General features: G+C 65.3%; 1 protein-coding gene across 1 annotated transcript in view; it reads left to right on the top strand.

The window, feature by feature from the left end:
• Window positions 1-9097: 9097 nt before the first annotated feature.
• Window positions 9098-24152, top strand: part of LOC102527588 (mucin-2) — a 28469-nt gene continuing 13414 nt past the window's right edge. The window contains exons 1-32 of the mRNA XM_072970742.1: window positions 9098-9486; window positions 10286-10400; window positions 10792-10882; window positions 10962-11071; window positions 11280-11490; window positions 11718-11843; window positions 12332-12449; window positions 13256-13394; window positions 13498-13608; window positions 13698-13767; window positions 13869-14006; window positions 14098-14262; window positions 14715-14809; window positions 15052-15178; window positions 15510-15765; window positions 15918-15970; window positions 16092-16214; window positions 16502-16515; window positions 16611-16702; window positions 16913-17051; window positions 17375-17485; window positions 17568-17747; window positions 17869-18108; window positions 18768-18924; window positions 19138-19269; window positions 19950-20097; window positions 20515-20558; window positions 21013-21264; window positions 21995-22000; window positions 22221-22500; window positions 23161-23317; window positions 23741-24027. Coding sequence (XP_072826843.1) covers window positions 9098-9486; window positions 10286-10400; window positions 10792-10882; window positions 10962-11071; window positions 11280-11490; window positions 11718-11843; window positions 12332-12449; window positions 13256-13394; window positions 13498-13608; window positions 13698-13767; window positions 13869-14006; window positions 14098-14262; window positions 14715-14809; window positions 15052-15178; window positions 15510-15765; window positions 15918-15970; window positions 16092-16214; window positions 16502-16515; window positions 16611-16702; window positions 16913-17051; window positions 17375-17485; window positions 17568-17747; window positions 17869-18108; window positions 18768-18924; window positions 19138-19269; window positions 19950-20097; window positions 20515-20558; window positions 21013-21264; window positions 21995-22000; window positions 22221-22500; window positions 23161-23317; window positions 23741-24027 — 4676 coding nt within the window. The remainder of the gene's footprint in view (window positions 9487-10285; window positions 10401-10791; window positions 10883-10961; window positions 11072-11279; window positions 11491-11717; window positions 11844-12331; window positions 12450-13255; window positions 13395-13497; window positions 13609-13697; window positions 13768-13868; window positions 14007-14097; window positions 14263-14714; window positions 14810-15051; window positions 15179-15509; window positions 15766-15917; window positions 15971-16091; window positions 16215-16501; window positions 16516-16610; window positions 16703-16912; window positions 17052-17374; window positions 17486-17567; window positions 17748-17868; window positions 18109-18767; window positions 18925-19137; window positions 19270-19949; window positions 20098-20514; window positions 20559-21012; window positions 21265-21994; window positions 22001-22220; window positions 22501-23160; window positions 23318-23740; window positions 24028-24152) is intronic.

Here is a 24152-nt window from a genome sequence, read left to right as displayed (position 1 = left end):
GGACAGTAACTGACCAGGGCGGATTTCCAGGGTCAGTCCAGGGTCCAAAGGCAGGAAGGAGACTGGAGAGCAGGGGAGGGGCTGAGCTCACCTTAGGGGTCCCCAGGGCAGGAGGGGGCTCACAACTTACGGGGCGCCATGAAGGCAGTATTTGGGAGGAAACGGCAGGAGCTGAACAGCTACACGGGAAAGAGGAAGGGAGAGTCTCACATCTGTGCCCTCAGGTTCCAGCTTCAGAAATTCGAGAAGCAAAAGGGCACGCTCAGATCCCAAGTAAGCGGAAGACAGGACTGTCACGGACAGGGTGACGCAGGGAAGAAGGGAAGCCCTGGGGAGGAGCGCAGCGAAGCCCACGGCGGTTCCCCGAGAGGATCAACGAACTGACAGCCTCCCAGCAGGCGGAGAGCGGACGGGAAAGGAGACAGAGGCTACCAGTGCAGATGCGAGCGGCGACACCACTGCAGGGCCCACAGGGCTTAAGGGGGTGGTAAGGGAGCACTGTGAACCGTCTTCTGCCAATAAATTTGGCAGCTTGGACGCAGTGGGCAAATTCCTTGAAAGACGTGATTCGCCTGAGCCCACTCAGAAAGAAGAAATGACTCGCACGGCCTTACGTGTTAAAGACATCGAAAAGGAAGACGAAACCCGGATCCTGCCTGCAGAGAGACCCCCGGGCCCTGACGGCTTCACTGCGAGCTCCATCAAGCATTCGAGGAGGAGGAGACCAGCTCTGCACAGAGTCTGAGGACGGCTGGAAAGGAAGGACTGTGCTCTGCCCCTTTCCGTCAGGCCAGCGTGACGCTGACGCCAGCGCCACCAACGACCCCCCAGGGGAAGAGCCGGAGCCCGAGACCCCCATGGACACAGGTGCAAAGTGTCTAAACGGAGTTTTAGCAAATCGAATCCAGCAACAGGGGAAAATCACGAGCAAATGGTTTTTCCTCCCGGAATACAGGGTGAGTTTAACATCCATAAGGCGGCATCGGTCGCAGTGCTACCAGACTGAAGAAGAACACGCAGATGGCAGCGTCGATAGATGCAGAAAGAAGCACGTGCGGGAGCTCACCGCTGCTTCCTGGTGACGTCCCTCAGCAAACTGAAGACAGACAAGCGCTTCCTCAGCCCGATGACAGGAGACTACGGAGCGCCCGCAGCTGGCGCCATAGGCTTCTCGACTGGACGCGCGTCCCTGACGCCGGGAGCAAGGCCAGGATGTCGGCTCTCCCCGCGTGTCGTCAGCGTTGCTGGAGGTTACGGCCGGTGCGGTCAGGAGGGAGAGGGAAAAACAGACCCGTCCAGCCTGGAAAGGAGGAAGTGAGAGCCCCTTCGCTCGCGGGCGCCGGGACGCTCTTGGTAGAAAACCTGGAGTACACAGAAAGCTGCAGTGAGTGGCGGGTGAGTTTGTCAAGGCCGTAGGCTCCACGCGGTCCGTACACAAAGATCTATGCCCAGAAAAGTCAGAGCTTGAAATGAACAGACCATCTACAGCAGCATAAAAAGCCGGCAAGATTTAGGGGAAAATCTGACGAAAGATGTGAAAGATCTGCACCCTGAGAACTACGAAACATTGCTGAGGGCGCTAAAGGTCTGAATAAATCGGAGAGAGGGACTCGCGGGTGGGGGGACTCAGTGTCGCTAAGACTGAACGCCTCCCATACTCGCCTAGATGACCCAGGAGAAGCCGGGCACGAGGGATGGCCGCGTCCCAGGTCTCGGACGGGTGCCTGGGATGCGCCCTGCCAAGTGAGGGGCCTTGGCTTTGTGCAGGAAAGAACTCAAGCGCGAGCCCTGGCTGAGTAAAGGTCGATTTATTCAGAGGGTGCCCACCCTTGGACAAAGTGCGGGCCACCTCAGAAGGGGGGACAGACAGGGAGAGCCCCAGGGTACGGGGCTGGGTACCTTCTCGTGCTGACAGGCGGGGGGGGGGTTATTCCAAAGACTTCGGGGAAGTTGGCCGGGATTCCCAGGAACCGAGCCGTCAGCCACCTTTTGGCCCTTCATGGTCAGCCTTGACCTTCACGGCGCCGGTGGGAGGGCCATTTAGCAGCTCAAGGTCCACCGGGAGTCGAATCTTCTGCCATCTTGGTGCTAATAGCTGTGTCATTCTTTTGATGGTTGTGCCCTGTCCCCTTCCCTCCTGTCTCCTGTGAATTCAGTGCAGTCTCAGTCAAAATACTAGCAGTCCGTTTTGGGTAGAAATTGATAAATTGATCGAACAGTTCAGATGGAAATGCGGAGGATGGAGGACAGCCAAAACAACTCTGGAAAAGGAGGACGAAGCCGGAGGCTGAGCATTAGGTGGTACTAGAATTACGATGAAGCTATAGTGTCAATGAAACGAGATAAGACAATGTGAGAGCTGGGGGTTAAGTTTTACCTGGGGCAAAGTGAGGACTACAGCCCGGGAGACAGCATCTCAGGAAGCGCCAAGAACCTGTTCCAAAGAGGCCGGGGGAGAACCGGTGTCACATGTGACTTCAGTGAAGGGGACGCGCAGCCGAGCACACCCGGGGGCAGAGGCTGCTGCTGGGCACGAGGAGCAGGTGTCCCCTTAATGATTTCAGTGCTTCTCTAGATATGGGGAGATGCAAGTATGTGGCTCCTAAAATCATCTCCTGAAAATGCCTAAGTGTCTGAAGGCCTGTTCAGCCCGTTGTCCCAGAGCAGAGCGCCTCATTCCTGGTCCCAGCCTGCACTCCTCCCCGGGAGCGCTGGGGGTCGGCGGCTGCTGCGGCTCATGATTTAATTCAAGCGGAAGTAGATGGCAAGTGCCAAACTTGAGTTAGCGATAGGAATCCGAACAGTGTGGCATTAGCTCAAAGGCTGGCAAAGAGACCAGTGTCCCAGAAGGGAGAGTCCAGGAAACTCTCCCACGTGCACAACTAAATCTCCCCATCAGAGCAACACGCTGACGCTAGGGCACCCTGTCAGGGAGGGAGCTGGAAGGACGGGTGTGCGTGAGCCGTGAACTCCAGGCCGTCCCTCACACCACATGCAAAAATTAAGTCAAAATGGATCGCATAGAACCTGAAAGCATGACACTGCTAGAGGAAAACGTAGGAGAAAGTGTTTGTGGCCTCGGGCTGGGCAGAGACTTCTTACCCGCCCCTGGCAGCACCGAGGCCCGGTCCCTGAAGGAGCAGTGATGAATCGGCCCTCTTCACGAGGCGCTGTTAAGGCGTCGGAAAAGCAAGCCACGGAGAGGAAGAGAAATATGTGCACAGCGTGTCTCCGGTAGAGGACTGGAATCTAGACGGCAGAGTCTCAGAGTTCAAAAAACACCCACCGAAATAGCCCAGCACGTAACTGTCCGAAGACGAGGGGACACTTTACCAAAGACGCGCAGGTGGTACGTGACCCGGGACAAGAGTCTCAGCTCCGCCTGTCAGCAGGGAAAAGCGAGTTCAAACCAGGACGAGAAGCCACCCTGGCCTCTCAGAGCCGCCAAAGCGGAGAAGACCGACTGTGCTCTTGGTGCCCATCGAGCTGTGGGGTCGGGGTGAGGGGGCCCGGGGGCCTGGGGGGCCGGCGCTCTCCCGCCGCAGAGGAGGGCAGGTGGGGGCTCCGCAGACTCCGGGCTGAACGGGTCCGGACGCTGACTCGTGCACACACGCTCACGGCGGTTTTAGCGTGATGGCCTCAAACTGGAAACGGCCCAGCGTTCGCCAGCAGGCGAAGGAGTGAGCACACACTTTTGTTTGCACATGAAGGTCAAAAGGAACGCGCCACGGATGCCTGCAACAACGTGGGTGGGCTTCAGACTGAAGATGCTGGGAGAAGCAGCCAGACGGTGAGGGCTGCGCGTGTACAGGCCCGGCCTCAGAGACCGCGAGGGACCGCGGGCAGGTCGGGCGGAGGCGGCACGAGGTTTCCCGGTGCTGCCGGTGGCGCTGCTTTCAGGCGTGCTCCGATGCCAGAACCGATCAAATCAGCACTTCAACGTGTGCAGTTCGTGGCGTCTCAATTACTCCTCAGCAAAGCTTAAAAAATACTGAGTTGGAGCTTTTAGACAAAGCCTTGTCCTGAGGTTTCCAGACCAGTGAATCAGAGCGTTTTCTGTGTTGCAACATGACCGTCAGCCGTGCCTTATGACAGCTGCATTATATTCGAGAATTAACTTAGCAATTAGATGCCGAAAATCATCATAAAAATACTCAAGCCAAAACTACACTGATAGTAAAAAGACCGGTGTTGTAGGGGTCTGGGGAGGAGGGTGACGAGGTGGAGCTGGGGGATTTTAGGACAGTGGAATCTGTGACACTGTAACGGGGGTGCAGGTCACTACGTATTTGTCGGAACCTACAGAACTTGGCGGCATAAAGAGTGACACTTGATATACGCAAAATGCAAGAGTTAATTAGCGGGTTGGGGGATCCCAGGATGACCCACAACCTAAGTGTGTTGCAAGTGCACGGAACCGCTTCACTGGGAGGGTGCAGGAAAGGGGGGCTCTGTCCTTGGGGAGCCCCTCCAGGAGGGAAGGAAGGAGAAGCAGATCCCTCCCCTGGGGCTGTGACAGCACCCGGGAACCTGGTTTCCTGTTGCTCAGCTGGGTGTCCCCAAAGGCACCAGGCAATCGTCTGAGAAATGGCCGCCCCACTGCCAAGTGGTGGGCAGCGTGGGCGGGGCCGAGAGGGCTCTCTGGGCCACTGTGAGTGGTCTCTGGCAGGGCGAGCTCGGGCAGAGCCTTCACCCTCTCTGCTCCTTGGTTTCCTTGTCTCTGGAATAAAGTAATGTGAGGGCCTGCCTTCTAAGGCTGTGGAGGGCTCTAATGAGGCAGGCGGGTGATCGAGACCTGGCTGCTGCCTGCACCTGACGAGCCCTTGCGGGGTGGGAGCCCTGTGGAGCTGCTACAGAAGGTCGCCCCACCCCTCCCAGAGATTCTGTTTATCTGTCTACCCACCAACCCACCCATTCATCCATCTGCCCATCCAGCCACCCACCCACACATCCATCCACCCATCCATCCTACCATCCAAACACCCACCCATCCATCCACTCACCCAACCACACATCCGTCCACACATCTACACATTGATCTATCCAAACATTCATCCACCCACCAGTCCATCACCACCCATCCACCCAGCCATCCATTTACCCACCCAGCCACCCATCTGCCCATCCAGCCACCCATCCAGCCACCCATCCACCCATCCATCCACCCTCCCACCTGTCTGTTCACCTACCCACTCACCCACCCAGAAGCAAAGTTATTGAGTGTCTACTGTGACACTAGCCCATGGAGGAGCCCACGGAGGATGCTGTCCTCGAGGTGCTCACAGCCTGATGGACAGCAGTGGCTACACAGGGCAGCGAGGGTGGTGACAGGACAACGATTGGGTAAGGACCAGGTCTCAAGATGGGAGTGACTGGAAGGTGACTGACCTCCTGAGGTGCAGTGACGCTATACCCCCAAGTAGGCTGTGTCAGTGGCATCTGCTCAGTGGAGCTGGGCTGACCTAGCCCCTCCCCTCTCCTCTCCCACTTCCCGATGAGTCAGGCCTTGCGGACTGACCACAGTGGGACAGTCGTCTTCGGCTGCGCTTTGTGGCATGTCCGTGGCCTCCTCCCTGTGGTCAAGGTGTAATTTGTGTAATCCTTGGGAACGGTGTCTGTCAGGGTAAACCCTGCTGGGTGTGTGGCCTTGGGAGGGGCAAGGCTGAGGTGGCCCGCAGTGGCCCGGGGCCTGAGCAGGTGGGGGCCTGCGCCTTGGGCTGGCTCTGGGCCCCGTGGGGGTCAGCCCCTCAGCCAGCCTTGGTTGTGGCTGGGCAGGACGGTGTCCTGGTGGCCCTTGGGCATCTCAGCCTGGTCACAGACAGACACTTGGCGGTTTCCTAAACTCTCCGTCACTGAGGGCCTGGGGTTCCTGGTGGGGCAGGAACGGAACTCCAGCTGCACAGAGGCCAGCGGTCCTCTCCCCGCATCCGTGAGAATTAAAGTGATGGATGGACGTGTCTAAGCACCGGTGTCCGCAGCCCTCTGTGGGTACGCTCCACTGGCTCACCTGCAAGGGGCCCGACAGGGCTGCGTTCGCCGGAGAAGCCCGGGGGCCGGGAGACTGACCAGCCCACCCCGCTGCCGCCCGCCAGCTCCGCCCACCCGGCCCCTCTGCACGCACCCCGTCCCGGGAGGGCTGACGTCCCTGCTCACGGCCCCACCTGAGATCCTGCGACGGTGCCAAGAGGGTGTGAAGGTCAGCCCCCTGGGCCTCGGGCCACCACCGCTGCCCCAGCCAGAGGGTCCCCAGGGCCGAGCACTGAGACCCAGGAGGACCCCAAACCTCGCAATCCCGGGAGGACCCCGCCCTCTCAGACTCCAGGCTGTGCTGGGCGGCCTGGTCGGGCCAGGGTTTCTCCAGCCCTCACCAGGGTTAGAGGGAGCCTGGCGTGGACAATCACCGCCCGGGAGGCCGCAGAGAGCGCCCCGTCCTTGGGTTTCCCCAGGGCTCGGTGCCAGCCTGCGCGGCCCCCGCAGGGAAGGACACCCTGGGCCTGCCGGTCCAGCCAGCTCTGGTTGCTAATCCCTGCTCCTGGCTCCAGCGACACACTGTCCCCCGCGTGCCCGGGTCCCTGGGTCCCTGCAGGGAGGACGGTCTCTGAGCCTGGGGCTGGCAGCCCAGGGGCACAGGACGAGGGGCTTTACCCGGGGCCCCCGGGGAGCATCAGGCCCGGGAACCTTGGCTCCCGGTCACCCTCTCGGACCCTCGGGCTGCTTGTCCCTGGATGCCCTTCCACCACGGGGCCCTCGGAACCATCAGGTGGTGTGAGCAGAGCTCCTGGCTCTGGGCGCTACTGCTGTGACATGGAGGTCGTGTCTGCAGAGGAAGAGAGCCCGGGAGGGGCAGGGCCGAGGCTCCCACAGCAGCCGGGCTCTGGCCTCTCGCCGGTCACTGCCCCAGCGGGGAGCCTGCGCCAGGGAAGCGGGGCATCCCATTGCCCCCACAGGGGGCGGCCCGTTTGTCCAGTCTCTGCTATGTCGAGCTGAAGCTCTCTCACTTGGCCCTGAACCTCGGGGACCACTAGATTAGAATCGTGGCTCCTCCCATGATGTGAGCTGGTCCAGCCTCCTGCTGGCAAAGGCAAAAGCAAATTCAGGGTCCAGTGTGTTTCAGGAGGGAGACAGTGTAGGGAGGACAGGCTCCCTGACCTCAGATTACCCACCGGTGACACGGGTGCGCGCCCAGCGTTGTCAAGGTTTGGGGCCAGCCTGGTTGAGACACCTCGGCCTCCAGGCCTTTCTGGGCTCAGCTGGGAGGGTCTGGGATTCAGCAGAGGCACCAGCTCCGCCTGGGGGCAGGGCCCTCTTCCCACGTGAGCTGTGGCCCAGAAGCACCTGCTCAGGGGCCCTGGCCTCTGCTCTGGGTCCTCCCCACCGTCCCGGGGAGGCTGCGGGGCGGGGTCTGTGCTGGGTCGGGGGCTGCCCGCCACCAGCAGCGGCATCTCTGGTGCCTGCCCGGCCACGTCCGGGCCCCAACCTCATGGCCCTCAGGGACGGCCACTCGCCGCCTCGAGCCAGGCGCCCGGGCCCCAGAGGACGTGATTCCGTTAAAGCGCCCCCGGGCTGGGCTCCCCAAATTCCAATTACATGGAACTGCAGAGGAGGGCTGGGTCTGGGGAAGGAGGGGTTAGATGGCGGGCTGGAGCCGGGGCCCCCGCGAAGCCCAGGGAGCGACGGGAAGGAGTCCGCGCCAAAGCGGGGCGGCCCCTGGACCCCCCGGGAGCCCACACCCTCCCTGCCCTGGGAGCTGGGTGCAGGGAGGGCAGCCCCCACTGCCACCCCGCCAGAGCTCAGGCCCCTGGTCGGGGAGGCTGGGGCCCAGGCAAGGTGGGAGGGGAGATTCCACACCAGGCGGTGATCCGTCAGGGCCCCCGGGGAGACATCTCCCCGGACCCTTGCGGTGCTGGGGCCCTGGACGCCTGGGGTGGGCGCCCTGGGGACCGTGCCACCTGCCAGGACCTGCTTCTGGAAGAATCCATGGCCTGGGCCTGGTTCTCTTAGCGGCAGGGAGGGACTGAGGTCTGCCTTGGGTGTGAGCTGGAATTGGGTAATTGGGGCCGCTCCACCCTGAGCAGAGCCAGCTCTGCCCAGGGAGCAGTAAAAAGATAAAGCTCAGATAACCTGAATCAATATTTCCCCACGGTGGCCCGTGGAGACCCCACATCTGTTTTCTTGATAACCCGCAAGGCCCCACCCACCCTTCGCCCCTCCCAGGCCCTCCCCGCGCTCTGACAGCCCTGCTGGTCCATATAAGGCCCGGACCCCTGCCCCAGTCGCTCTCCCATACCACCCTCCGGCCACCATGGGGCTGCCACTAGCCCGCCTGGTGGCCCTCTGCTTGGCCCTGACCTGGGCCGAGGGCACGGGGTCCCAGAGAGGTGAGAGCGGTGTGGGCGGGAAGGGCCGGCAGCCCAGAGCCCACGTCCTAGCGGGGAGGGCGAGGTTCTGTTCCTCCGCCCGGGCTTCGGGTGGATGCCCGGGCCAGGCATTCTGCAGCCCCCACATTGCTGACTTTGGGTGGAGGGAAGGAAGGCTGACTTGGGTTCCCAGCATCCTTTTGAAGGTGGTCGCCCGGCCAGAGTGTGTCCGGAGACAGTCCCCGGGGGACACACGGGGCTGGGCTGCTGTGTGGGGGTGTGCGGGAGGCAGGGGCCGGCCAGGAGGGGCCAGGCGGGGGAGGCCCACCTCCCGGGTATTAGGGGCTTTGGATGTTCAAGGGCAAGAAGGCCCTTCTGCAGAGAGGGCTGTTTGGACAGAAAAGACCCTGGGATAGTAGGAGGGGCCATCTCCATCCCAGCTGGGCTGCTGGGGAGAAAGCCGGGCAGGGGGCCTGGCGCCCTTGGACGAGCAGGGCGGGGCTCCCTCTGAGGGCTCCGGCACCGTCTTGCTGCTGGACGAGGGTCAGCTGGAGCAGTGTAGGGTGCTGCACGGGGCACGGATGGACGGAGTGTGGCAGGGGCTGGGAGGGGGGCGCTCTGGGCCAGTCTGACAGGATGCCTGGAGCCCCAGTCCCCGCTCAGCACACGGCCGCGTCCCCGCAGGGGCTGGGTGGGGCCTTGGGGGAGCCCCTTTAAGGGGGCAAGACCTGGAGGGCGGGATGACCAAGGCCCAGCCCCTGCAGGGGACCTCCACGGTGGCCCTGAGATTTGGCCGGGCACCTCCAGAGGGTCCCTGGCGGCCAGGGCTGCTCACGCCTCCCCCCGCGGCGCCCCCAGAAGGCAGAACCCGGAACCACGGCCACAGCGTGTGCAGCACCTGGGGCGACTCCCACTACAAGACCTTCGACGGCGATGTCTTCCGCTTCCCCGGCCTGTGCGACTACAACTTCGCCTCCGACTGCCGGGACGCCTACAAGGAGTTCGCTGTGCACCTGAAACGGGGCCCCGGCCGCAGCGGGGGCCACCCCCAGATCGAGTACATCCTGCTGACCGTCAAGGACGACACCATTTACCTCACCCCGCAGCTCGCTGTGGTGAACGGGGCCATGTGAGTGAGCCAGGCAGGGTCCCTCCCCAGGTCCTAGTGACGTGGCTGCCCGGTCCCAAGAGCATGGGCGAACCTGGCCAGGCCCCCAGTGCCCCACCCCCAAGCCCATCGCGCCCCGCACCCCCAGCCGACACGGCCCCCGTGGGCCCCTGTATCTGGCACACAGCTAAGGAGAGTGCTGGGCCGTGAGTCCAGGCCCCTGATTCATTCCGCAAACACTGATGAGCCCCTACCAGAAAGCCCCCTGGCTGAGGGACTGGGGGTGCTCAAGGGCTTTCTTCACCCTGTGGGTCTCCTACAGCCCCCGTGCTGGGTGCCCACCAGGCTCTGGGCGCGGCCGGCCTGGTGTGGGTGGCCAAAGCTTGGGGTACAGGAGCTGGGCGGGGCGGCCACCCCGCTCTGTTCCCCCGTTGTCTCTGGCACAATGGGGCTCTGAGGGCATTCCTGTCCAGCGGGTTCCCCACCTGCAGGGTTCGTCCTTTCCCTGAGGCGTGGGGGACTTTTGTTTCCCTGTAGAGGCTGCAGCCCAGGGCCCCCGGGCTGAGGGTGGGGAAGGGCACGGGGCCCAGAGGCAGTTTGGGTGGGCACGGGCCCGCCCTGGGCGATGGGGTGGGCAGGGGAAGCCCCCACCAGGGTGCAGCCTGGCCCTCCATCCTCCCGGGGGGCCCGCCCAGAACAGAGCCCGTGGAGGGAGTGTGGCTCTGCCCGGGACCAGGAGGCCCGGGGGCGGCCAGCGCCTAGCTTCAGCCTCCGGCTGGGCGGGTGCTGTGTGTCCTGGTCTGACCCGTGCCCCCTGCAGGGTCAGCACCCCGCACTACAGCTCTGGGCTGCTCATCGAGAAGAGTGACGCCTACACCAAGGTCTCCTCCCGCACCGGCCTCGCGCTCATGTGGGACCGGGAGGACTCGCTCATGGTGCGTGGGGCCCGAGTCACAGGCGGGGACGGCCCCTCCACGGGCCGGGGGACCCCAGGGGACACAAGGCGGGGTCGGGGAAGCGTGGCTGGAGCACCGTGTGGCCTTGGTGCTGGTGGAGAGGCCAGCGGCACGGGGGCCACTTTGCCACCCAGTGGGTGGTCCCTCCCGGCTGGGGTGGGGGCAGGCCCTGTCCCTCCCCAAACCCCTTCTGTTCCTCCGCGAGGACGGGACAGCCCTGGCTGACCCCAGCTGTCCACCGCAGCTGATGCCCTTTGAACAAGGTTCTGAGGCCAGCCCGGCCCTGGGGGTTGGGGGGCTCGCCCTGGCTGCCCGGGACCCGGTGTCCTGCTGCCCCATGACCTGCTCCCCTTCCCCCGACCCCCGACAGCTGGAGCTGGACAGTAAGTTCCAGAACCACACGTGTGGCCTCTGCGGGGACTACAACGGCCTGCAGACCTACTCTGAGTTCCTCTCCGATGGTGAGGGCCTTCTGGGGGCTTGGTGTGTGGGGTGTGGGCAGGCTCCCGGGTGCCCCGGCTGAAGGGCTGTGCCCCGCAGGCGTGCTCTTCAGCCCCATCGAGTTTGGGAACCTGCAGAAGATCAACAAGCCCGAGGTGGTGTGTGAAGACCCGGAGGAGGTGCCAGTCTCCGAGTCCTGCTCTGAGCACGTGAGTCGCTGGCCGGGGACCCAGACCCAGGGGAGGAGCCGTTCCCGGGGAGGAGCCCGTGGGGGCGCTGCCCGCGCCTCTCCCCTGAGAGCCAGCATCCGCTGGCCTCCTTGGCTGCTTGGGAGGCCGCCACCCGCGAGCAGCGTGGAGGGGAGGGGGGCGCGAGCAGCTCCCCCGTCACCCGTCTCCCCCCCCACCCCCCCGCCAGCGCGCCGAGTGCGAGAGCCTGCTGATGGGCACGGCCTTCGAGGACTGCCGGGGCCTGGTGCCGCTGCAGCCGTACGTGCAGGCCTGCATGCAGGACCGCTGCCAGTGCGCGCAGGGCGGCTCCTGCGTCTGCAGCACCGTCGCTGAGTTCTCCCGCCAGTGCTCCCATGCCGGCGGGCGGCCCGGGAACTGGAGGACAGCCACGCTCTGCGGTAAGCACCCAGCCTCCGGCCCGGGGTCGGGGGCCAGGGCCCTCTTGGCCCTCGGGGTCGATCCCCGGGGAGTGCCGTGCCCTGGACCGGAGCCACATGTGTGCCGACCCAGCGGCGTTCTTTACGGGCAGGGTGGGAGGCAGGCACAGACCCTTGGGGGTGCCCCCGCCTCCCTGCTCCGCCCCTCGGGTAGGTGGGGGCTCAGGGTCCAGCCTTCGCCTTTCTAGCTAAGAGCTGCCCCGGGAACATGGTGTACCTGGAGAGCGGCTCGCCCTGCGTGGACACCTGCTCGCACCTGGAGGTCAGCAGCCTGTGTGAGGAGCACCGCATGGACGGCTGTTTCTGCCCGGAAGGTGAGAGCCAGGACGCCTGCGGGGCGGCCGGGTGGAGGGCCCCGCCGAGTGCCACTCGGCCTGAGTGCGGTGGGTGTGCGGGCCTCGGTTGTCCGCTGCGCCGAGGGGACGGTGACGGCGCGGTGCCCCCCACGGAGATCAGGGGACAAGGCCCAGGCAGAGGGGACAGAAGTCCTGGAGACCCGCCCCCAAGGGACACACTGTGTCCTCAGGGAGTCGGACGGAGGGCCGCCTTACGCGTCACTCGCGGAGGACAGGCTCTGAGCCCCGAGGCGGGTCCCTGACCGGCGCTGTGTGGGAACCGCAGCTGCCCCCCAGGGACCAGGGGTGCCTGCGGGCGGGAGGGCCGCCTGGCAGCCGCATCTCAGAAATTCTGGCACTTCTCGAGGCTGGCCCCCAGCTGCGGTCCTGGGAACAGCAGGCCCTCCGGGGTGATGCTGGCACTTCTCGGGCCGGCTGAGTGTGAACATCCCGCCCACCTGTCCCAGGCACTGTGTACGATGACATCGCAGGCAGCGGCTGCATCCCCGTGAGCCAGTGCCACTGTAAACTTCACGGGCGCCTGTACAAGCCCGGCGAGCAGATCACCAGCCACTGCGAGCAGTGGTGGGTCCTGCGTGGGAGCCGGGGGTCCCTGGGTCGGGGCTGGGGTCCTGGTGGGGAGCTGGTGTGTCCTGGGATTGGAGATGGGTGTGCCAGGGTGGGAGCCGGGGGTCCCTGGGTCGGGGCTGTGGTTCCAATGGGAGCTGGGAGTCCTGGGGTCAGGGCTGGGGTTCAGGTGGGGCTTAGAGTCGTGGGGCTGGGGCTGGGTGTCCCAGGGTGGGAGCCGAGGGTCCCTGGGTTCGGGCTGTGGTTCAGGTGTAGCTGGAAGTCCTGGGGCTGGGGCTGGGGTTGAGGTGGGGGCTGTGGGTCCCTAAGTCAGGGCTGGGGCTCAGGTGGGGTCTGGGAGTCCTGGGGTCGGGGCTCGGGTTTTGGGGCATGAGCTGGTTGGTGCGCAGGTCTTGAGGTTGGGCTAGGGTCCCAGGGTGTAAGCTAATGTGTCCTCGGGTTGGGGATGGGGGTCCCAGAGTGGCAGCTGGGGGTCCCGGGGTCTGGGGATGGGGGTCCCAGGGAGGGAGCTGGTGGATGCTGGGGCTGAGGCCTGGGTCCTGGGTTTGGGGCTGCGGTCCCAGGTTGGCAGCTGGGGGTCCTGGGGCTGGGCATGGGGGTCTCAGGGAGGGAGCTCGTGGGTCGTGGGGTTGAGGCCTGGGTCCTGGGTTTGGGGCTGCGGTCCCAGGTTGGGAGCTAGTGGGTGCTGGGGCTTTGGCTTGGGTCCTGGGGTGAGAGCTGGTGGGTCCTGGGGTCGGGAACGGGGGTCTCGGCAGACAGGAGTGGCAGACGAGCCTGACCCTGGCCCCGCTGCCGCCCCACAGTGAATGCGACGCTGGTCGCTGGGTGTGCGCAGACCTGCAGTGTCCCGGGACCTGTGCCCTGGAGGGCGGCGCCCACATCAGCACGTTCGACGGCAGGAAGTACACCTTCCACGGGGACTGTTACTATGTGCTGACCAAGGTGGGCTGCCGCTCGGGCAGGCTTGCGGAGAGGAGCTCGAGACCCCCGCCCTCTCCCGCCCCCAGGCCCTGTGCGGCTGCAACGCCCTCTGCCCTCCCCGCAGGACGCCCACAACGACTCCTACGCCGTCCTGGGCGAGCTGACGTCCTGCGGCTCCAGTGACAAGCAGACCTGCCTGAAGACGGTGGTGCTGCTGGCCGACAGCAAGAAGAACGTGAGTGCCCCGTCCCCTGCCGTCCCCGCGGCCCCGGGGTCCCCAGGGCCCTGCTCAGTCCCCCTCCGTCCCCTTGGCCTTGTCCACAGGTGGTGGCCTTCAAGTCGGACGGCAGCGTCCTGCTGAATGAGCTGCAGGTGAACCTGCCCCACGTGACGGGTGAGTCCTGCTCCGGGCGCGCCTCCCCCGGTGCGGGTGGGGGTGGGGGGAGGGCAGCACCCGCACCCCGGCACCGGCCCCTCACCGCCCGTGCCTTGCAGCCAGCTTCTCCATCTTCCAACCGTCCTCCCACCACCTGCTGGTGAGCACGGCCTTCGGCCTCAGGCTGCAGGTGCAGCTGCTGCCGGTCATGCAGCTCTTCCTGACGCTGGAACCAGCCGCCCAGGGGCACGTGCAGGGTGAGCGGCCCCGCCCGGCCCCCCGGGGAGGCTGCCCAGGGGCCTGCCCCCCCCACCCCTGACCCTTCCCAACCCAATCCTGGCCCCTCAGGCCTCTGCGGGAACTTCAACGGCCTTGAGGGTGACGACTTCCAGACGGCGGGCGGGCTGGTGGAGGCCACGGGCGCCGGCTTCGCCAACACCTGGAAGGCCCAGTCCAGCTGCCAGGACAAGGTGGACTGGCTGGACGACCCCTGCTCCCTCAGCATCGAGAGCGGTGAGGCTCGGCCCGAGGCACATGGGGTTCGCGGGGGGACGTGGCATGCGGGTGGGGTGTGGGGGTGACACTGTCCACTCCGCTCGGCCAGACCGTCCACCTGCTGCTTCTGCCTTGCGGCTGGTTTACCGTGGCCCACCATGGCATTCCGCCAAGCGACATGGCAGAGGGGCCGCGCCTGCTAGCCACTGGGTGGTGGTCCCCATCCAGCGACTCGCCGCCGGGAGTCTCAGACGCCCTTCTTCCCACCTCATCCGGGAGGTGGAGGGGGCGAGGGGAGGGAGCCCCTGCCTTCCCAGGCGGCGCCGCCCTGTGCCGGCTGCCCTAGAGGGAAGGGCCTCGGTTCCGGCCACAGAGGGGACGGTGTCTGCCCTTGCCCGGGGGACTGGGCCACTGGGCCTAGGGGATGAGGTGGAGGGACCACCCCCTGAGGATCTGAACCCCACCTGCAGCCAACTACGCTGAGCACTGGTGCTCCCTGTTGAAGAAGACAGAGGCCCCGTTCGGCAGGTGCCACTCTGCCGTGGACCCGGCCGAATATTACAAGGTGGGTGGGGCCGGCCGTGCACCCCACCTGCCCGACTCGTGCCACCGCGGCGTGCCCCGTGCCCCGTGCCCCTGGCCGAGCCCAGCCCTCTGTGGGTGTGTGCGCGACGAGTGCGTGTTTATAGGTGTGTGATGTGGGTCCGGGCGTCTGCAGGGTGTGTGCGGGCGCTGTGCACACACGGGGTGTGCGAGGCTCGCACGGCTGCACCTCCCCTCACTGCGCTGCCTGGTTCTGCCGCCCAGAGGTGCAAATATGACACGTGCAACTGCCGGAGCTCGGAGGACTGCATGTGCGCCGCCCTGTCCTCCTACGCCCACGCCTGTGCCGCCAAGGGCGTCCTGCTGTGGGGCTGGCGGGAGGGCGTCTGCAGTGAGTGCCGCACCCTGCGGGGCGCCCTGGGACGCGAGGCGGGCCTTCTCTGGCGCTGGCGGCTGGGGTGGGGCGGCGGCCCAGTGTCCTCCTGCAGGGCTCGGCGGGAAACCGGCCCTCAGCCCTCTGCTTGCGGGGAGGACCCCTTAGCCCAGAAGGGGAGGTGGGTGGGGCGGGGGCACCTGTGTGGCCACGGTGGTCCCGGGCCGCCTGCCCTCTGGGCCCCTTGGCTGGCGGGTGTCCTGGGACGGAGGTGGGGCTCAGGGACAGCCGTTGGGGACGGGGTGTGGGGCCGTCCTCCTGCCCCTCACGCCGCCCCTCCCCCCCGCAGACAGGGACGTGGGCTCCTGCCCCACCTCCCAGCTCTTCCGGTACAACCTGACCACCTGCCAGCGGACCTGCCGCTCGCTCTCGGAACCCGACACCCGCTGCCTCGAGGGCTTCCCGCCCGTGGACGGCTGCGGCTGCCCGGACCAAGCCTTCCTGGACGAGAAGGGCCGCTGCGTGCCCCTGGCCAAGTGCTCCTGCTACCACCACGGCCTCTACCTGGAGGCGGGGGAGGTGGTCCTGAGACAGGAGGAGCGATGGTGGGTGGGCTGGGCCGGGGAGGCGGAGGGTGGGGAGGGCAGGGGCTGGGCGGGGCCAGCTCTGCCTGGGGAGCCCGCCTGCCTGCCCAACACCACACAGCCCTTGGGCCCGCCCCCAGAAGGGCCGACCTCACCTGCACCTTCCCTCGCAGCGTCTGCCAGAACGGGAGGCTGCACTGCAAGCAGGTCCGCTTGATCGACCAGAGTAAGTGGGCGCTGCCCCGCGAGTCGCCTCCCGCCACCCAGGCAGCCCCTCCCCCCTCCCTTGCCAGCCGAGCCCCCTACCCAGCTTCAGCTCAAGTAAGGTGGCCCCTTCCTTCCTGCAGACTGTACGGCTCCAAAGATCCACGTGGACTGCAACAACCTGAGCGCGCTGGCCATCCGGAACCCCAGAGCCGCCAGCTGCCAGACGCTGGCCGCCGGCTCAGTGCGTGCTGGGGAGCGCCGTGGTGGACTGGGGTGCGGGAGGCTCACGTACCGGCCCTGCGGCTCCAGACCTCTGGACACACGGGCCTCACTGGCCCTGCCCATCCCTGCGCGGAGATGGCTGCCTGTGGGTCTCCACTGAGCCTGCTGGGGGCCAGGGGCCAGTGTGGGGGCCCCTGGCAGGCGGTGCTCAGCCGTCTCCCAGCCAGGTGGTGAGCCTGAGGGGCGGGGCTCCGGAGGCTGGACCGAGGAGAGAGGTCAAGGATTAGAGAATCCGGGTGGGGAGCGCGACCAGGTGCGTGCCGGTCAGAGAGGGGCGGCCGTGTAATCCCTGAACCCCACTGTCCCACTGCCCCCAGTACCGGACGGAGTGCATCAGCGGCTGCGTGTGCCCCGAGGGGCTGCTTGATGACGGGCAGGGTGGCTGTGTGGTGGAGGCGCAGTGCCCCTGTGTGCACAACAGTGACGTGTACCCCCCCGGGGACAAGATCAGGGTGGACTGCAACACCTGGTAAGTGCGCAGACCCCGGCCCTGCGGCCGGGCCGGCTACAGGGGACCGCTGGTGGTCTGCAGGCCGCCAGCCAGCTGGCTGGCTGGGTCCCAGCCCGACGGGGGCTGGGATACGAGGCCTCGTAGGTGGGGTTCGCCCGCCGATGGGGGGCTTTCGCCCGGTACCAGGCCCCCCGCAGCCCCTCCAGGCCCCTCTCCCACTGTCCTCAGCACCTGCCAGAAAGGGCGCTGGGCGTGCACCCAGTCCGTGTGCCACGGCACGTGTGCCGTGTACGGGAACGGCCACTACATCACCTTCGACGGGAAGTATTATGACTTTGACGGACACTGCTCCTACGTGGCCGTCCAGGTGAGGCGGAGAGCGCGGCCAGGGCCTGCCTCCTCTCCGTGGTCCCTGCCCTACTGACTCTGAGCTGGTCCCGGCCCAGCAAGGAGGCTCCGAGGGGAGGGGGTCGGGGGTGGGAGCGGAGCCCTTCCCTGGCCCTGGGGGTCCAGGACCCTCCCGCGGGTTGGAGGGGGCTGTGGGGGCACAGGGAAGGCGGGGCGTGTGTGGGGGCGGCTGGGGCCCCCCTCAACATGGGAGGGGCTGAGGCGCGTCCAGGCCCAGCTGGGGTGGGGTGCCGGGACCCCCGCGGCTGGGCCGGCCTGGCTCAGGTGGCCCTGGGCCCGCAGGACTACTGTGGCCAGAACTCCTCGCTGGGCTCCTTCAGCATCGTCACCGAGAACGTGCCCTGCGGCACCACGGGCGTCACCTGCTCCAAGGCCATCAAGATCTTCCTGGGGGTGAGTGCTGCCCGCCCCTGAGGACGCTGGCTCCCGGGGGTCTTCCCGCCTGGCCGGTGACCGGGCTTTCCTGTGTGCACAGAGGACGGAGCTGAAGCTGGAGGACAGACACTGCACAGTGATCCCGCTGGACGTGGGCCAGCACGTGGCCTACACCACGCGGGAGGTGGGCCAGTACCTGGTGGTGGAGGCCAGCACTGGCGTCATCGTCATCTGGGACAAGAGGACCACCATCTTCATCAAGCTGGCTCCCTCCTACAAGGTGAGCCGCCGCCCTGCCCGCCCCGCCTCCCCCCGCCTGCCTGCCCCCAGGGGCCCTCCCTTCCTCGGGCCCCTCCCTTCCTGGGGCCCCTGGCCAAGCCCCTGCCGGCTGGTCTCTGCAGGGCAGCGTGTGCGGCTTGTGCGGGAACTTCGACCAGCGGTCCAGCAACGACTTCACCACGCGGGACCGCATGGTGGTGGAGAGCGAGCTGGACTTCGGGAACAGCTGGAAGGAGGCCTCCACCTGCCCGGACGTGAGCAGCACCCCCGAGCCGTGCACCCTGAACTGGCACCGCCGCTCCTGGGCTGAGAAGCAGTGCAGCATCATCAAGAGCAGGGTCTTCAGGACCTGCCACAGCAAGGTGGGCGGGGAGTGGGCGTGGACTGGCGGGGTGTGGGCGGGGAGTAGGCGAGGCCCTGCGGGGTGTGGGTGGGAGGAGGCGTGGCCTGGTGAGATGTGGGCGGGCGGAGTAGGCGTGGCCTGGTGAGGTGTGGGCGGGAGCAGGCGTGGCCTGGTGAGGGGTGGGTGGGAGCGGGCGTTGTCTGGTGAGGCCTGGGCGGGTGGAGTGGGAGTTGCCGGGTGTGTGTGGGCAAGTGGATGCGTGACCTGGTGGTGTGTGGGCGTGGTCCGGAAAGGTGTGGATGTGGAGGGGGCGTGGCCAAGGGCCTTGACCAGTCGCTGCGGGGCACCTGTCCTCCAGCTTCAGCTCCAGCGGCTGTGTCTCTGGGACACACATCCCGACGTGCAGCCCTCGGTCCAGCACCCGTGGCCGGAGCCCCCGGCTCCTGTGCCTTCCAGGGAGGGAGAAAGCTCGCAATCCCCGAAGGCCCAGTCGGCCCTCAGCTCCAGGCGTCGGTGCAGGGGCGGGTTGGCCAGCCCTCTCCGGGCCTCTCCCGCCAGTCCCACTGGAGCCCTGGGGGACTAGCGCTGGGCGAGCGGGCGCCGTCCCAGGAACCTCGGGGTCCTGAGCTCCTCGGGCGGGCGGTATAGAGCCGGGCCCCACGGAGGCTCTTCCCGCAGGTGGACCCCAAGCCCTTCTACGAGGCCTGCGTCCACGACTCGTGCTCCTGCGACACCGGCGGGGACTGCGAGTGCTTCTGCTCCGCCGTGGCCTCCTACGCCCAGGAGTGCGCCAAGGAGGGGGCCTGCGTGACCTGGAGGACGCCGGAGCTGTGCCGTGAGTGCCTACCCGACCCGGGTGTGGGCGCCAGCGGGCGGGCTGGGGCTGCTGCCCTGGGCGGGGCAGCGCCTGTGGGGGATGGGGCGTATGTGGGCCCCTCCGCCCCTGCCCCCTCCCCAGGAGGCAGGCGCCTGTGGGCCCCCTGGGCCCCTGCGGGTCGCCCTCACCGGCCTCGGGCTCGCTGAGGCTGACCCCAGCCCTGCCCCCCAGCCGTCTTCTGTGACTACTACAACCCCCCGGACGAGTGTGAGTGGCACTACGAGCCGTGCGGGAAGCGCAGCTTCGAGACCTGCAGGAGCCTCAGCGGCATCCGCTCCAACATCTCCGTGTCCTACCTGGAGGGTGAGGGGCCTGCCGGGGAGGCAGGGTCGGCGGCGTCTGGGGACGCCCGGGGTCACCCCGACACAGGCTCTGTGGGGGCCGGGGACCCCGAGTTGCAGGCTGAGGCAGGCTCACCCAGCTGCAGAATCTGTTCATCAGGCGGTGGACTTGGAGCCTGAGCTGAGACTGCCCTCGAGGGGAGAGGCAGAAAAGAAGCGCGTTACCTCAGCGCGTGTGGTCCTGTGGTCAGGAGGGGAGCTGTGGGGGGGCAGAGCAGGACGAGGGCGCAGCATTTTAGGTGGTGGGCTGGGGAGGCCTGTGCAGGGCCTTTGAGCTGAGGACTAGCTGAGCACCAGGGACATGCAGGGGTGAGCCAGCAGAGGACCTGGGGAGGAAGCATCCTACCCCTGGGAGGTGCCCGGCCTGCCCCCTTCCTCGGGATGGGCCGGGCCTGGCTGTCCATCAGCAGGTGGGCGGGGCCTGGCTGTCCACCAGCGGGTGGGCGGGGCCTGCCGGCCCTTTGGCTGGCGGAGTGGCAGTGTCGGGACCCCAGAGGAGGGAGCCAGGCCCCTGCCTTTCCAGGCCCTGGCCTTCCCAGAGGAACATCCTGGAGGGGTGGACCGGCCAGGCTGGGGAAGACCGCGGGTCTGGTGGACAGGGGGTCCTCTGTGGTGGTCTAAGTACAGCCCTGTGCCCACCAGGCTGCTACCCCCGGTGCCCCAAGAAGAGGCCCGTCTATGACGAGGACCTGAAGAAGTGTGTCAGAGGGGACGAATGCGGCTGCTACGTCGAGGACACTCGCTACCCACCGGGAGTGTCCGTGCCCACGGAGAAGCCCTGCCAGTCTTGGTACCTAAGCTCACATCGCAGGGGGTCTGGGGGAGGGCGGTGCACACGCACACCTGCATCTGCATACAGGCACACACGCTGGCACACAAAGTTCACGGTCACACGTGGACACGGGGCTACACACAAGCACACGCGGCGCACATGCTGACCTGTGGGTGCGCAGGTGCACGCTGCACACAGGAACCGGGGGGCGGGACACAGCCCCCTTCTCGGGGAGAGCCGTGCGCCGTGCTTTCTCACACCCCCTCACCTCCTGCACACTCCGTGGGAACCCAGATGGGGGCTCCTGGAGCAGGCCTTTGGTTCGGGCTGTGCCCTGGGGCTTTGGGCATACACGGGGCTTGGGCAGGAAAGGCCAAGGCTGGCTGGGAGGGGCCAGCTTTCCCCGGGCCTGCAGCTTTTGCACTTGCTTTCCAGCAAGTGTACCAAGTCCTCGAAAGTTGTCTGCCGGCTGGAAGAAGGTGAGTTGCTCTCTGCCTTGAAGCACTGGGTGCGGCTGCCCAGGAGAGCCCACAGGTTGCCCTTGGACTCTCTGGCCGGGCCCAGGTGGGCTCAGTCTCCCTCCCCTCCCTCCTCCCTTCTGCTGCACCCCTCTCCCACCTCCTCCTGCCCGTCCTCCCCTCCCCCTCCCTGTGGATTCCCTGGGGCCCTCCCAGCTCAGATGTGCCTCTGATTTGCAGCACCCCTTAGGAATGTCCTGACAGTTTCTCCTGCCAGGGAGACAATGCCCCTTCTGGGACCCAGCTTCTGTGTTCTGCTGGGGAGCTCTTAGGGCTCTGGGAACAGAGTCGCGATGGGCGCGGGTCTGCTGGTGGATGGAGGTGGGGGAAACCCAGTCTGCCTCGTACTGGGACAGACCAAGGGGGTCTTGGGATTCTGTCTTGTGTCTGATGTGCTGACCTTGGCCTCCCCCAGGGAGGATTCTCAACTACACCGAGATCGGCCCTCTCTGCTACTGGGAGTTGTGTGGCCCCAACGGGACAGTAGAGAAGCACTTGAACATCTGCACGTCCACCACGCCACCCTCATCCCCCTCACCACCTACCAGCACCCCTGTCACCACCAGCACCACCACCACCATCACCCCTGTCACCACCACCAGCACTACCCCCTCCACAGCCACCACCACCACCCCCTCCACCACCTCCAGCCCAGGTAAGACCCCGAGTCCATCCACCCCTTACCTCCTGGGGCTTCTGCCTCCCCTGAGCCCGGCAGGGTCAGCCCTTCTAGGCCCGCCCTTATCTCTGCTCATGGCGGGATGCTCAACTCAGGGAATGTCCCCTGGCGCCCCCCAGCCTCACGACCCCATCCCCGAGCCCAGACCCCAGTGAAGGCGACATTTCCCCAGACCGGCAAGAAACCATCCCTAGGGTTGGAGGAAGCAGACAGATGCCCTTAGGTCCCTCTGCGTTTGCTCGGGCTGAAATCGTAGCTACCGCTGAATGCAGCCACCAGGGCACGACAGACCCGGAGAACAGAACTTGTAAAATGGAAAGACTTTAAGCATCTCCAGCTGTATCATGACATCCTCTCCCCATCCCCCATGTGACAGCAGTGTCACCTTCCTCTTCAGCGCCTCCGAGTAAGTCAGACTGGCGGCATTTCTGACGGGGCGAGGCGCCCCAGATGTGGGCGGGGCTGGCCGGGCACCAGTTAGTGGACCAGAGATGGTGTAGTTTGGTGACTTGATCCCTGACTTGCTAAGCCCAGGGACTCATGCAGGGCACCGTGACCAGCTCTGCGGGCAAACACTGCTGGTGGAGAGTGACGACCAAGCCCCTGCCGCCGCGCTTCCTCACTGGACAGGGTGGCCCTTTCCTTATTTCTTTGTTTGGTGTAAGAGGTGAGGGAGCCAGTGAAGGGCACTGGGCCAGGGCTCTGAGGCCCAGGTCAGTCACTGGTGTGGCACCCAGGCATGCTTCCCTCTAGGCGTCGGGTGTTCACTTGCAAAAGGAGGATTGGCGTTTAGGTCTAAGTTGTAAGCTCTCTGAGCCTACGCTGCGTTCGAAACAATGACGGTGACAGCTGGTCATGGGGGTGTCAGAGTTCCCCAAGTCCGCTGACCTCCTGAAAGGTGTCTCCCCAGGCCTGGATAACCACCCCGCAACTTGCTTTCTCAGTGCCGTGCTGCTGGTCAGACTGGATCAACGGGCATCACCCGAGCGGCGGCAGTGATGATGGAGACTGGGAGACATTCGACCACGTCTGCACGGCCCCCCTGGACATCGAGTGCCGGTCGGCCACAGAGCCCCACCTCAGCTGGAGGGAGCTGGGCCAGGAGACACAGTGCAATGTCTCCTTTGGGTTCATTTGCAAGAATGAAGACCAGTTTGGAAAGGGACCATTTGCAGTCTGCTATGACTACGAGATCCGAGTCTACTGCTGCGAGAAAATGGACTGGTGTGCACCCACCCCGACCACCACCACGTCGCCACAGAGTAGCCCTACAGTTACTACAGTGGAGCCCAGCCCCACACCGAGCACCCTAACCCCCACCATTACAACATCCACACCTACAACAGAACCCACCAGCACTATGACCACCACCACGTCTACCCCAAGCACTTCATGTGTGCCTGTCTGCAATTGGACCGGCTGGCTGGATTCTGCAAAACCGAACTTTACCAAAGAAGGTGGAGATATTGAAGCCATTGAAAATGTCTGCAGAATGGGCTCAGTAGCCAGCATCTCCTGCAGAGCCGCCATGTTTCCCAGCGTTCCCCTGCAAGAGATTGGACAAACTGTGGTGTGCGACACTTCTGTAGGGCTTGTGTGCAAAAACCAAGACCAGAAGCCAGGGGTAGCCACCCCCGTGCCTTACTGCCTCAACTATGAGATCAATGTCTACTGCTGTGTTCCTCGCCCTGGCTGCCCCACAACATATCCCACCACCATCTCACAGAGCAGTACCACAACACCCACCACCACTGCAACAGAGACGCCAGCTCCAGCCTCCAGCACAACGGAGACCACAACCCCCAGCACCACCACCACCACGGAGACCACAACCCACAGCACCACCACCACCACGGAGACCACAACCCCAGCACCTTCCATCAGCACCACCTCCACAGGGACTCCTACTCCGACACCCACCACCACCTCCACAGTGACCCCAACCCCAACAGAGCCTCCAACTGCGACCTCCACCACCACCGAGACCTCAACACCCAGCACGACCACCACCACGTCTACCCCAAGCACTTCATGTGTGCCTGTCTGCAATTGGACCGGCTGGCTGGATTCTGCCAAACCGAACTTTACCAAAGAAGGTGGAGATATTGAAGCCATTGAAAATGTCTGTAGAATGGGCTCAGTAGCCAGCATCTCCTGCAGAGCCGCCATGTTTCCCAGCGTTCCCCTGCAAGAGCTTGGACAAACTGTGGTGTGCGACACTTCTGTAGGGCTTGTGTGCAAAAACCAAGACCAGAAGCCAGGGGTAGCCACCCCCGTGCCTTACTGCCTCAACTATGAGATCAATGTCTACTGCTGTGTTCCTCGGCCTGGCTGCCCCACAACATATCCCACCACCATCCCACAGAGCAGTACCACGACACCCACCACCACTGCAACAGAGACGCCAGCTCCAGCCTCCAGCACAACGGAGACCACAACCCCCAGCACCACCACCACCACGGAGACCACAACCCCCAGCACCACCACCACCACGGAGACCACAACCCCCAGCACCACCACCACCACGGAGACCACAACCCCCAGCACCACCACCACCACGGAGACCACAACCCCCAGCACCACCACCACCACGGAGACCACAACCCCAGCACCTTCCATCAGCACCACCTCCACAGGGACTCCTACTCCGACACCCACCACCACCTCCACAGTGACCCCAACCCCAACAGAGCCTCCAACTGCGACCTCCACCACCACCGAGACCTCAACACCCAGCACGACCACCACCACGTCTACCCCAAGCACTTCATGTGTGCCTGTCTGCAATTGGACCGGCTGGCTGGATTCTGCCAAACCGAACTTTACCAAAGAAGGTGGAGATATTGAAGCCATTGAGAATGTCTGTAGAATGGGCT

The sequence above is a fragment of the Vicugna pacos genome, chromosome 10, assembly GCF_048564905.1.
Source record: "Vicugna pacos chromosome 10, VicPac4, whole genome shotgun sequence".
NCBI lineage: Eukaryota > Metazoa > Chordata > Mammalia > Artiodactyla > Camelidae > Vicugna > Vicugna pacos.
This window is presented reverse-complemented; position numbering and strand designations above follow the sequence as displayed.